At 34.1% G+C, this 13,108-nt stretch overlaps 1 protein-coding gene across 1 annotated transcript in view; it reads left to right on the plus strand.

Annotated features, from left to right (window-relative positions):
* Positions 1 to 11,501, plus strand: part of MGAT4D (MGAT4 family, member D) — a 51,792-nt gene extending 40,291 nt beyond the window's left edge. Inside the window, exons 7-11 of the mRNA XM_008573283.1 lie at positions 1,313 to 1,388; positions 3,018 to 3,132; positions 5,662 to 5,792; positions 7,890 to 8,007; positions 11,248 to 11,501. Coding sequence (XP_008571505.1) covers positions 1,313 to 1,388; positions 3,018 to 3,132; positions 5,662 to 5,792; positions 7,890 to 8,007; positions 11,248 to 11,501 — 694 coding nt within the window. The remainder of the gene's footprint in view (positions 1 to 1,312; positions 1,389 to 3,017; positions 3,133 to 5,661; positions 5,793 to 7,889; positions 8,008 to 11,247) is intronic.
* The last annotated feature ends 1,607 nt before the right edge of the window (positions 11,502 to 13,108 follow it).

Genomic DNA, 13,108 nt, shown 5'->3' on the forward strand with positions numbered 1-13,108 from the left:
GAAATGTAATAATTTGGTTCCTCAATGCTTAATAAAGAAAAAGACGTCAGAAATCAGAAAAAGGGGGGCTGGCTGGTTAGCTCACTTAGGAGAGCATGGTGCTGGCAACACCAAGGTCACAGGTTTAGATCCCCATACCAGACAGCTGCCAAGAAAGAAAGAAAGAAAGAAAGACATCAGAAAAAGGTCTTATCCCAGGAAATCTATTAGCTTTGTTTTGTTTAAAATGATAAATAGTACATCAGGTTCTAGAAATCTTTTAAAGTTTTTGTGCTGCTTTTAACCAGTGACTCACGTTATGCCCAGCTTTTAGAGTCATAAAGCTGACAGTCATCTGAGACCCTTGTATTTCCTTCAGCCTTTTCTGTCTCCATTGTTTCTTTTTAAAAATCTCTCTGCATGTCATCCCTCTCATCTCCATTTCACTGCCTAGGGCTTCACCAGTGGAGATCTATTTGCTTTCCTTAACACTCGTCTAGTCTGGACTTTCCTCCAATCCATTCTCCATACTGTAGCCAGAAGAATCTTTTTTCATATGAGATCAAGTTCAAAGTTTGATGCATGTCATAAAAGATCCTTCATGATCTCATCTCTGCCAACCTTGCCATCATCAGCTTCTTTTCCATCCGCTCTCTGTGCTGTAGAACAAGGTGGCATGCTCTGTCATATGCTTCATGCCTTTGCAAAATTGTCACCTCTCTCTGATCCAACCTCCCCATCTTACTGTATGATAGTTATCCTTGTTGATATCTTCATATAGCACTTATCTTAATGTTCTAATTTTTATTAATTTGCTGTCTCTTTATATGAGATCATGAGACCCAGAAAGGCAAAAACTGCATTGTGTATTGCTCTTTATATCTTCAGGACCTGGCCTAGTATCTAGCTTAATATTAAATTAGGATAAAGCTTCTTTATACTTTCTGATCTTAGGTCTTGTTTGAACGAAAGAATATTAATTTTATTACCTAGATCAAAATTTAACTAACCAAAATGTAAAATAAATAGATTATGCTTATCCTAGTTAGCAATGGCAGATACTGTCCATTGAATAAAGATGGAAAACTTTTCAGTAAAAACATATTCAATTTTACTTAATGTAGCTAGTACTCTGTTAGTAAACTGTAACCAAAAAAAAGTTTGTTTTTAATTATTGAAGTGTATTTTTATTTTAACTTCTCAATATACATTGTAGTTGATTTTCATGTCCCTTTACCCATTCCTTTTTCCCCCTCCCTCTCAACTGGTGTATTTACAAATAAAAAATAAATACTATTGACATATATTAACAGGTTTTATTGCTTATCTTTAGTTGGCAAATCAAACAAGTATTGGATTTTTGTATTTTGATGCTGTATGCCCAACATAAGGCCATGTATTATTTACAGGTAAGAACCTGGTATATACGTAATTTAAATTGTAAGTATTATTTTCTCCTTCCCTCCTTTGATTCCTTCCTTCCTCACTGTGTTTCTTCCCCTTACTTTTTACACAGAAAATAGAAAATACTAATTATATTAAAATGCCAAGAGGAAGCTTAAAATTGATTATATATTAATTTTCTTGCTGGGCTCACTGTAACAGAGGAAATTATAGATGCCTAAAACAAACTGAAAAGAAAATCTCAAATTAGAAAAAAAAAAAGAAATTGTACTGCCTACATATCACTCCTCACAATTTAGATTAAGCAAATGTATTTGGGGTACTTATTTTATGTCAGACATTATATATGCTTATCATTGCTACCCTACATTGCCTCACACTTTATAGTAAAACAGCTCTACAGTGCCTTACTGTATTTGTAAAAATCAAGAGTATATAGATTGTACTCCTTAAATTCCTGTATTATAATAATGTTGTGTTTCTCAATAGCAAGTATGTACCTCACTACATGAGACAATGTGCACTTGTGAGAAGAGTTTGCAGAACATTATTGGAGAATAGAAAGAGAAAAGCCTAAAGCAAGGTTTTCTCTTTTATTGGAAGAAAAAAAAAATCCTTCTTTCCAGTTTGAAACACCACAATTCCATTTCGTGCCCCAGTAATGCGCCTGAGGACTTCTGCAATTTTTTGAATTATTGAGGAGGCCCTCAGTCTATAGATTATGCATAATATACATTATATAAAAAAAGAAAACTCTTGTTTCCATTTGCCCCTATTTCTTATGGAGGTCTACTTTTAGGTCTACTTGTACTATCATTCTAACCAGCTAGTTGTAGATGAGAGTGCCCTTTGTCATTTTTTTTTGCCAAGAACTACATTGTCAGCCACATATGGAGATAGAACACAGCATCTATCATCTCAAGCATGAAGCTAGTTAGTTTTTGCAATGGTCTGAATGCTTGCGTCTGCCTTCCAACCCCCCCTGAATTAAGATGTTGAAATCCTAACCCCCAAAGTGATGGTATTAGGAGGTGGGAGCCTTTGGGAGGTAATTAGATCAAGGAGGCGGAGCCCATGTGATTGAGATTTAATGTCCTCACAAAAGAGACCTCATAGAGCTAGCTAGGCCCTTTCACTATGTGAGGACTCAGTGAGGGGACCATCTAGGAGGAACAGGCTCTCAGCCGACACCAAGCCTGCTGGTACCTTGATCTTGGACTTCCCTGCCTCCAGAACTGTGAGAAATAAATGATTGTTATCTATAAACCCCCCAGTCTATGGTACTTTGTTATAACAACCTAAAAGCACAAAGATAGTCTTAAACTAGAAACTGAAGTATTGGTGACGATGAAAATGGATTAAAGATATTCTTTCATAGAGGATTTAAATTGAATGTTACAGAGTACTTTTAGGGAAGAAACAGATAATCCCTGATCTGGTTAATCTCAGAAGCAGGAAATGAAAATTCACTAACTGTAAATACAGTTAGTGCATTGAACTAAAAATAAAATTATTACCTCATAAAAAACATTTTTTCAATGTATTCTATTGTAAGCATTTTCTATTATCAAACTAATATAATGTACTCAAGGGAAGCATTAAAGGTATTAATGCCTTTTTGGGTTTTCTTCCAGCTGGAAGATGATATCATAGCTAAGAAGAGGTACTTCACAAAAATAACAGATTTTGTACATAATATCACTTCAAATGATTGGTTTTATATTGAGTTTTCAATACTTGGATTCATAGGTAAGTAATAGATTTATTTTGTTGCATCCAGTTTTTTAGCACACAATAATCTTAAGAGTTTTTAGGAATATATCAAAGAGTTTGTTACTAAGTGGAAAGGCATGGCATGATTTCTAAAAAGATACTACTATTTTAATAGTAAAATCAGCTTCAATTACCTGAATTTCAGATAATGTATTTTTTAAACGAAAAATGTTTTCTAGATAGACAGTAAAAATGAGCAGATTGACATATGTTATAAAAACATTAAAAAGCTACCAGTTATTAAATGCTTGCTGTGAGTCTGGCACACATGCTGGCCCAGTGACTAAGATGTACTTTTCTCTACTTTACATGGAAGAATACTGAAACTCAGAGAATTAAAGTTGTAGAGAAATGAATTTTAACTCAGAACTATTGTACTCTAAAGTTCCTGCAATTTCCAGTATGCCAAAGCCAACATTCTTAAAAAATATAAAAATATGATATGAATTATTCCCACCACAGAAAAGTTCCTAGAATTGTATCCATGATGTAAATTTTTTTTGTTTCTTCCACAGACTTTCCTTTTTCTTCCTTCCTTTCTTCTTTCTTCATTTCTGTTCTTTTTTCCTTTTTCCTTTCTTTTGAACCTCAAGTCCCCAGGTTTAATTACCGTGCTCCTCTTTTTGTAGTGCATGACATTATTGATTTCACACATGTACTCTCTCTCGTTTTGTTCTTTTCTTTTATTCCCAATCCCTACTCCCACTTTCTCTCACCCCCAAGAGATGATCACTCTAATATGTTTGAAATATACATATATCCATATTCCATGTAAAATATTTGGTGTTTGTTATGTATGTACCTGTTTTAAATATACATAAATAGTAATATGATAAGCCCTATTTGTGTTTCTAACCTTTTTGTCCTCAGAACTAGATTTTTAAACTCTCAACATGTTACATTATGTTCATTTAGTTTATTGTTTCTTACTGCTGGATAAGTGCTGCATAATAATCCATTTGACTTATCCATTTCCTGAGTGGGAGACCTTGATTGCTTCCAGTTTTTTGCTACAACAACAAAAAAATGAAGTGACATGTGTCACCTGGAGTGGGTGGGATCACTGAGAACAAATACAGCTGAGTCTCAAATACCGCTGGATTGCTTTGCAGATTGGCTGTACAGTTTATGTACACATAAGCAGTGCACTGGAGTCCATGCGTCCTCATATGCCATATGCTTGACAACACGTGGTCTTTTCTATTAATTTTTTTTTTCCATTCTGAGGACTGTAAAGAATTTCTCTGTTACTGAGGCTCATCTGTTCTTCATATACTCACTTGATTACTTTTCTTTCCCTAATTTTCTGTGAAATTTTAAGACCATAAAGGTTTTTGCTTAGCTTTTGTTAAAATAAGAAGAAAAAATACAAGTAACAGAGATACCAATGAGAAGCTTGGAGAGGAAATCATCTTGCTGATTTATTACTTTGAGAACTTTAAATTATCTTTCTTAGGAAAGTCAAGTATTAGAAGCCTAGAGAATATATACATTCTAATCATCACAAGAACACATTGAACAAGGAGCACTATTTATATGTGGCGCTAGTTTGGGGACTGGCTAGTTAGCTCAGTTGGTAAGAGAGTGATGTTATAACACCAAGGTCAAGGTTTCAGATCCCCATACTAGCCAGCCACCAAAACAAAACAAAACAAAATGAAGTTTTATTTAAGCTTAAATTTACAGAGGCTTTGCTTTTTGTTATCATAACAACGGTTCTGTTATTATTTGCCAAAATATGAGTTTGATAAATATAATTTTACAGCATGCTCATAGCAGATTAGGAATAAAATCAACTATTCGAGTCACTTGCTTTAGTTACCATATAAATGGGTGACAAAAAATTAAATACCACAATATATTTGATTAAGTGACCCATATAGACTCAAGTCCTAGTGAAGAATGAAATATGCTTACATTTTACTATCATGCTTATTAAATGGTTAGATGTATTTTACATTATTTACATTAAAGTGAACATTAATCTGAACCTTATCACTTCAATTTCATTTTTAAATTAAAGATGCAGTATATTTAAAAAAATAATTGCTCCTAATGGAACTATATTTTAAAATATAGTAAATCTTTAATAACTATAAATACAAAAGAAAAATAACATTCTGAATCAGGTAAAAAATCACAGTTTGTACAACGTTAAGAGATTACAGCTTCTATATTTTCTATTTTATTTACTTATCTTTTACTTGATTTAAATAATCATACTCATTAGTTATCAAACTGATTTCCTGAGAGTACTGGCTATTCTAAACCTGCTAATAGGCTTTATCCTTCAGTAGTAGTAATCCTTAATGCCTAAGCCCATATTAAGCTTTACTTTAACATTTTCTGATACTACACTGAAGTAAAATATTCACTAATACTTTAAACTTTATTCATTTCTAATGAAAAGGATATAGTAAAATTTTAATAATTTTTGCTCTTTTTTCACATTAATGGAATTAACCGTATATGAATTATTTCCATTTATTTACGTTCTCTCCATAGGAAAGCTGTTTCGATCTGAGGACTTACCTGACTTTGTACGTTTTTTTTTAATGTTCTACAAAGATAAACCTATAGATTTGCTCTTGGATGACATTTTTCAGATAAAGATGTGTAAGCCAGGAGAAGCTCTTGTGAGTATTTCTTCACTTTATTAGCATAGCAAACATTGCTTGTATTTGCTAAATTTTAACTCCTCAACCAGTTTTATCTGACATTAATTTAGTTTCAGGTTAAATTACTTCTAGATCATTAAATTATTTTACAGTTATCAAAATGACCCTTTAATAAAATATTTTTCTATGAGTCAGTACTGGGTAAAAATGTATCTAAATAAGCCTGCTATTTAAAAAATTATTATGTATATAAATTTGAGATTCATTTTTCTGAATTTTCTTTTTTTTTGTCCTTTTTGAGACCGGTCGCACCGCGCTCAGCCAGTGAGCGCTGTGAGCGCACCGGTCATCCCTATATAGGATCCGAACCTGCGGCGGGAGTGCTGCTGCACTTCCCAGTGCCGCACTCTCCCGAGTGCGCCACGGGCTCGGCCCTTTTTCTGAATTTTCTATGTATAAAGTATATAAAATAATTCTCAGGCCAATAGTAAGAAAACAAGTAACCCAATTAAAAAATGGGCAAAGGAGCTGAATAGACATTTCTCATGTGAAGATATACAAATGACCAACAGACATGTGAAAAAATGCTCAGTGTCACTCAGCATCAGGGAAATGCAAATCAAAACCACACTGCAAATCATCTCACCCCAGTTAGACTGGCTATTATCAAAAAGACAGAGAATAACAAATGCTGACAAGGATGCAGGGAAAGGGAACTCTTCTACACTGTTGGTGGGACTGTAAATTAGTGCAGACATTATGGAAAACAGTATGGAGGTTCCACAAACAGCTACAGCTAAAACTGCCATACGATCCAGCAATATATACACAAAGGAATAGAAATCATCATATCAGAGGGACCCCTGCACTCCCATGTTTATCGCAGCTCTATATACAATATCCAAGAGTTGGAACCAACCTAAATGTCCATCAACAGACAACTAGATAAGGAAAACGTGGTATAAATACTCAATAGTATGCTACTCTGTCATAAAAAAGAATGAAATTCTGCCATTCACAGCAACATAATTGAATTTAAGAGAAAATTATGTTAAGTGAAATAAGCCAGGAACAGAAAGGGAAATACCACATGTCCTCACTTATAAGTGGAAGCTAAAAGAAAGAAAGACAGAAAAGTAAGTAAGAGAGAGAGAGAGATGGGGGGGAGAGGAAGGGAGGGAGGAAGGAAGGAAGGAGGGATGGATGGATGACAGTAATACATTGAATTTTCAAAAAAAGAGAGAACGAACTGTAGTTATTAGAGGTGGGAAAGGGGGAGGCGAAATGGGATTAGCAAGAAATTAGTTAATGGTCACAAAGATTGATTATGTTTGCTAAACATGAGTATACTAATTATCATGATTTGGTCACCCCATATTGTATATATATGTATTGATACTCAATTCTGCACCCACAAATATATATAATCAATTACCTTTCAATAAAAAATAATAAATCTCAGATAGTGATCATAATCATTTCTAATGTTTGTTTTTCATAGGAATGGTGCCACAGGTCATCTTTCTTATTTTTATTTTTGAGAAGATTATCCAAATTCCATTCCATTAAATATAATATAGACTCTTTGTTTTAATGATATACTTTTTTCTTTATTTTAATAGCCATTTTAGTTTTACAGAGAAATTAAGCAGAAAGTACAGATAGTTCCCATACCCTTCCCCAGTGATATATTTCCTACTATTTAAGAAGAAATCAAGGAGAATGTAATTCAATAAAGAAATTAATCAATGAATTTGGGGAAAGAAAGACAGCATAACATAGTCTGATAGAAATGGGTAGACAGGAAAATACTAAATATTTCACTCAAATTATTGGAATAAGAAGAAAGAAGAGGAAAATTATAGTTGGCACAACAGTAGCCTGGTTTTCTAAGACAGAGTTCTGAAAAAACATGCTTTCAAACCTTTTTTTAGCCCAACTCTTTTGCTTTATTATTCTTACGAAGAAAAAGCTAAGAATAAATGCTTTAAGTTTTTAAATATTAGTATAGAACTCTAGCAAAAACTAGTACAATAAAAATTCCGCCCTCAGTAAATGCAATGAAAAGGAACATTTGGATTTTTACAGACAATTGTTGTTTCTCTTTTTATCTAGACAAATTGTATACAACGAAGGAAGCAAATTCGTATTCGGTATAAACCTTCTCTTTTCCAGCATGTTGGTATACATTCATCCCTCCCTGGGAAAGAGCAATATTTGAAAGTAAGATCACGTAACTTCAGTAATATACAATGTTTCATGAATTTATAAAATATTACTTAGGGGCCGGCCCAGTGGCGCACTCAGTTGATTGGGGCGCTTGGGAGCCCCGCCGAGGGTTCAGATCCCATATAGAGACCGGTCCGCTCACTGGCTGAGCGCGGTGCAGGCGCAACACCGAGGGTTGCGATCCCATTACCGGTCACGAAAAAAGACAAAAAGGGAAAATAATAATAATAATAAAAAATATTACTTAGAAGGGCTGGCCCGGTGGCGCACTGGAGAGTGCACCGCTTGGGAGCGCGGCGGCACTCCCGCCGAGGGTTCGGATCCCATGTGGAGACCGGTTCCCGCTCACTGGCTGAGCGCTGTGTGGGCGCAACAACGAGGGTTGCGATCCCATTGCCGGTCCCCGGTATGGGCGCGACACCGAGGGTTGCTATCCTGTTACCGGTCAGTAAAAAAGACAAAAAGGAAAAAAAATATATTACTTAGAAAAGAAGTGAGGATGTAAGAGAGACTATAAAATATGGTTGTTTAAGCACAATGCATCTTATGACAGAACTATACGTTGTGACGAGCATTTATAAATTGAGCAATCACCTTTGAAAGACCTAAGTTACCCATCAGGTTAAGAAAAACCCAGCCTATCTAAACTCCTTTGCCTCGCTGTTCTCTGCTGTGCCATTCAAATAATAAGACTGAAAAAGTGTTTTGAAAATTATAATAAAATACACTATTTTAGTCTAAAATTCAAAATTTCAGACTAAAGAATATTTCAAAATTAAATAATACGGGTATTTTATTTAAGTTTATCAAGATTTTTATTTCAGATCACCATTTACCAGATGAAGTAAAATTCAGTATTGTTTGGTTTTTAGTCATTCTTAAATGTTGCATCATTTTTGGAAACAATATTATTTATAATGAACTTATCGTCTTGGTAATCTAGAAGAAACAAAGAATCAGAATCAAAACTCATAGTTTTTAGTCATAGTGACCTAGGGAGTATATATTGGGCAAGCCCTTACACTCCCCTGAGCTTTCTTCATCTATAAAATGAAGAGATTAAATTAATGATCCTTAAGGTTTCTTCCATCTTTGAAATACTATTGATATCTCTACCCTTCATGTCTTCGTACAACAAAGTAAATGATTGCTTTAATCTTTGGTCAATTGAAGTAAGAAATGCACATGTACATCCTCCCATCAAGCATAACCTGCCCTTTTTCTACCCTGTACACTCTCTTTCTATGTATTGTACTGCACTTATTGGAAGAGTGCCTGGGAAAGAGAGTGAACTCAGTGAATGTTAGCTATTAGCTATGACACAAGGTAGAATCCAAGAATTCTGAAGTGTATGTCATACAGGACAAAGAAGTGCCCAGAAAAATTAAAATCTAACTGTTATGAATCTTTTTCTTGTTTATTTTTTACTGGAACATAATTGATTATACACAGTTGTGGGGTACAGAGCTGACTATCAGTATTTGTGTACAATATGTGATGATCAAATAAGGATAGTTAGCAAAACTTATTCATTCTTTGTGTTCATTAACCAATTAATGCAAAAAATAACATCATCAAAATGCATAAAATAGCAGAAAGAAATTGGTCTATACCATTCTATTTTTTGGTGATACTACAATGGGGTCCTTTTCTTTCATTATATATTTTTTGTCAGATAAGGTATTTTAACCTAATTTTTGTTAAGTCATGACATGTTAAGTAGAATGTACATATTAACATTCATATTTTGATGTTATAATCTTGGCTTTTTTCCTTTTTTACTTTATACCACATAAAATAGACAGAAAGCAATAACACTAGCATATCAAATGTGATTATAATTAAATTATTTTTAAAATTTGAACAGGATATCTACTATTAGGAGTTTCATAATTCTAACAGCTTTTTAAAAAATTATCAGAATCATTCTTTGGAAAAAATGGCATAACAAGGATTAGACTATTTTTCAACTTTATTAAGAGTGATTAAGAGATTACATCATATTTTTAAAAATTAAGCCTTCAATAATAAAGTGGTAAGTATAAAAAACTGATATAAATACATAAACACTTATCAGATATTTGTTAATCTTATGTTATTTTAATCCTTATGTCCTATGTATGCTCACTATGTAACTTTGTCACTGTTTTCCTTCATATTCACTCCTTTCAGTCTTTCTAAAAAATGTAAAATTTGTTCCTTAACCAGTCAAATTATGTGTTACACTTATTATAAAACTTTTTTAGTATAAGACAAATTTTGTGTAGTTTCATTAAACAGAAATATAATTTCATTTCTATTCATGTAGCTTATAGCTCAAAAATATCTTAGTGATGAACTTTCTTAAATAGTTTTGAAATTGAAATTTATTTAGATGTTCAATTTAAATGTCCTTTATCATTTCATGTTCTACAACTGTAAAAAATATCAAAAATTCTTTTAGAAACATCTAAAATATTTTGGTATTAATAAAATGATAATTTGTGAAAAGTCAAATAAAATATGTAAAGGAAAATTTTTTTGTATTAAGTGATAAAAAAGAAAATAATGTGTTTTTCTATAACTTTCTAATGCTCCATTCTACATAAAAAGTCATTTTCCTTTTATTTCAGAGCACTGGGCATAGGGCCACATGTTTAAATGTGCTGGATGCAGGGTTGCCAGATAAAGTAGAGGACATCCAATTAACTTTAGATTTCAAACAATGACATTTTGTGTGTTTGTCCCCCTTGTTTTCTTCTTGTTGTTGCTAAATCTGACAAGCCTAGTTGGAGGTGATGGAACGCTTTAACTGAATTATTATTTAAGGTTATGCCCTTTGGTTCTATTAAAGAATGATATATGACATTTTTGCATTTTCTTCAAAACTGTTATTTACATTTTATTTTCTCTTTTATGTAAAGATGCATAGAACAATTTCTCTTAGAATTTAGGGCTAGAAAAAGATATTCTTTCCCAAAGAATTGTCATTATTCTTTTGGCCCAATGTGGGTTTTTTTACCTTTGACTAAGAAGAAATTCAAAACTAATTTCATATGAAACGTAGCACCCATATTATCTTATATTCACAGCAAAATTTCTTCAGTCCTCATTTTAAATTTAATCTCTGACTTTTTTCATGTATCATTATTAATAAAGGATTATTTTCACTTTGTTACCTTAAATCTTTTCTATATTTACTTATATTTTAAACTATAAAAATCAAATAAAATGAGTGTTTTGAAATATTTGCACATTCTTCAAGAACTGGCACACTGGAAGGGCTACCAGCAGACCTGCACTCAACTAGCCATGCCAAAGCACACCTATGCCCCTGGCTCAGAGAAGCAACTCAGCTGTCACACTCCTGGAAGACCCACGCCCAAGTCTTTGAGACATCACACGCACACACATCCAAGTGAGAAACACCTTGGCTCATGTGCCTCTGATGGGCCCACCCTTGGTCAGAGAAGCAGCACAGAGACATTGCTGCTGGCAAATCAGTCCTCAAGATCCTGACAAACCATACACCCACACCCCCAGCCTGAGAATCTATCCAGCAACCACATTTCCCATGAGCCCGGCTCATGTGCCTCTGATGGTCCCACCCTTGGTCAGAGAAGCAGCACAGAGACATTGCTACTGGAAAATCAGTCCTCAAGATCCTGGCAAACCATACACCCACACCCCCAGCCTGAGAATCTATCCAGCAACCACATTTCCCATGAGCCAGCTCCTGAGATGACTGACCCACAGGGTGCAGGTGCACACACACCCACAGCCCATGAACTAACCCAATGATCCCTCTCCAGGAAAGCTGTGCTACCACCACCACAAACCTCTGAAGCATAGGTCACTCAATCACTTGGACACATAGTGCAAGTGTATTATAGCTGAAGAAACTACACAGAGTCTACACTACTACATCCATCCAGAATAAAGCCTTTGCACTCTGCCCAATCAACACCCTAGCATGTATTTGCACATAAAAGTCTTTCTCCACCACAAGCCACTCTACAAAACTCAAAGAGGTGACTGTTCCGCCAGATGCACAGATACCAACACAGGGAAAGAAGGTACATGAAAACACAAGGTAGCATGACACCACCAAAAACAAAAAATAAAAACAACCTAAGTAATCCCAAAGAATCGGAATTTGCTGACTTGCCAGAAAAGGAATTCAAATTAATAATCTTAAGGAAACTCACTGAGATATGAGAGAATACAGACAAACAATGCGATGAAGTCAAAAAGTCAATTCTCGATCTGAGTGAGAAATTCGACAAAGAGATAAATATCATTTAAAAAATCGAACAGAAATCTTGGAATTGAGGGATTCAATGCGTGAAATAAAAACATATCTGAGAGTATAAACGACAGACTAGATCAAGCAGAAGAATTTCTGATCTTGAAGATAGTTTTGAAATAACACCAGAAGACAAAAAAAAAAGAAAAAGAAAAGAAAGAAAAAAGAATGAACAAAGCTTACAAAGCTCTATAGGATACTAGTAAGCGAACACATATTCAGATTATGGGCACTACAGATGGAGAAGAAAACAAAAAAGAAACTGAAAACCCATTTAATAAAATAATAGGTGAAAACTTCCCTAGTCCCAGGAAAATACAAACATCCAAACACAGGAAACTCAAAGGCCCCAAATAGATTCAACCCAAATAGGTCATCAACACAAAGAAGTGAAAGATGTTTGAGGCGGTGAATATACTAAACATCCTGATGTGATCACTGCACACAGTATGAATGTACCCAGATATCATACTGTACTCCATTAATACATACAGTTATCATGGGTCAATTAAGAAAAATAAAATGAGGAAAATAGAGAGTAGAAGAGTGGTTATCAGGGGCAGGGAAATGGAGGGGGAAAGGGAGGCCATGGAAAAGGTTGGTAAACTGGTACACGGTCACAAAGTTACAGTTAGATAAGAAGTTCTGGTGCTCTAAGGTGACAATAGCTCATAATACGGTATATTTCAAGATAGACATAAAATAGGATCTTGAATATTATAACCACAAAAAAAATGATAAATGTTTAGAGGATAGATATGTTTACTATTCTGATTGGATCATTATATAATATATGCACATATTGAAACAAACTGAACCC

Source organism: Galeopterus variegatus, unplaced genomic scaffold (assembly GCF_000696425.1).
Source record: "Galeopterus variegatus unplaced genomic scaffold, G_variegatus-3.0.2 Scaffold897, whole genome shotgun sequence".
Taxonomy (NCBI): domain Eukaryota; kingdom Metazoa; phylum Chordata; class Mammalia; order Dermoptera; family Cynocephalidae; genus Galeopterus; species Galeopterus variegatus.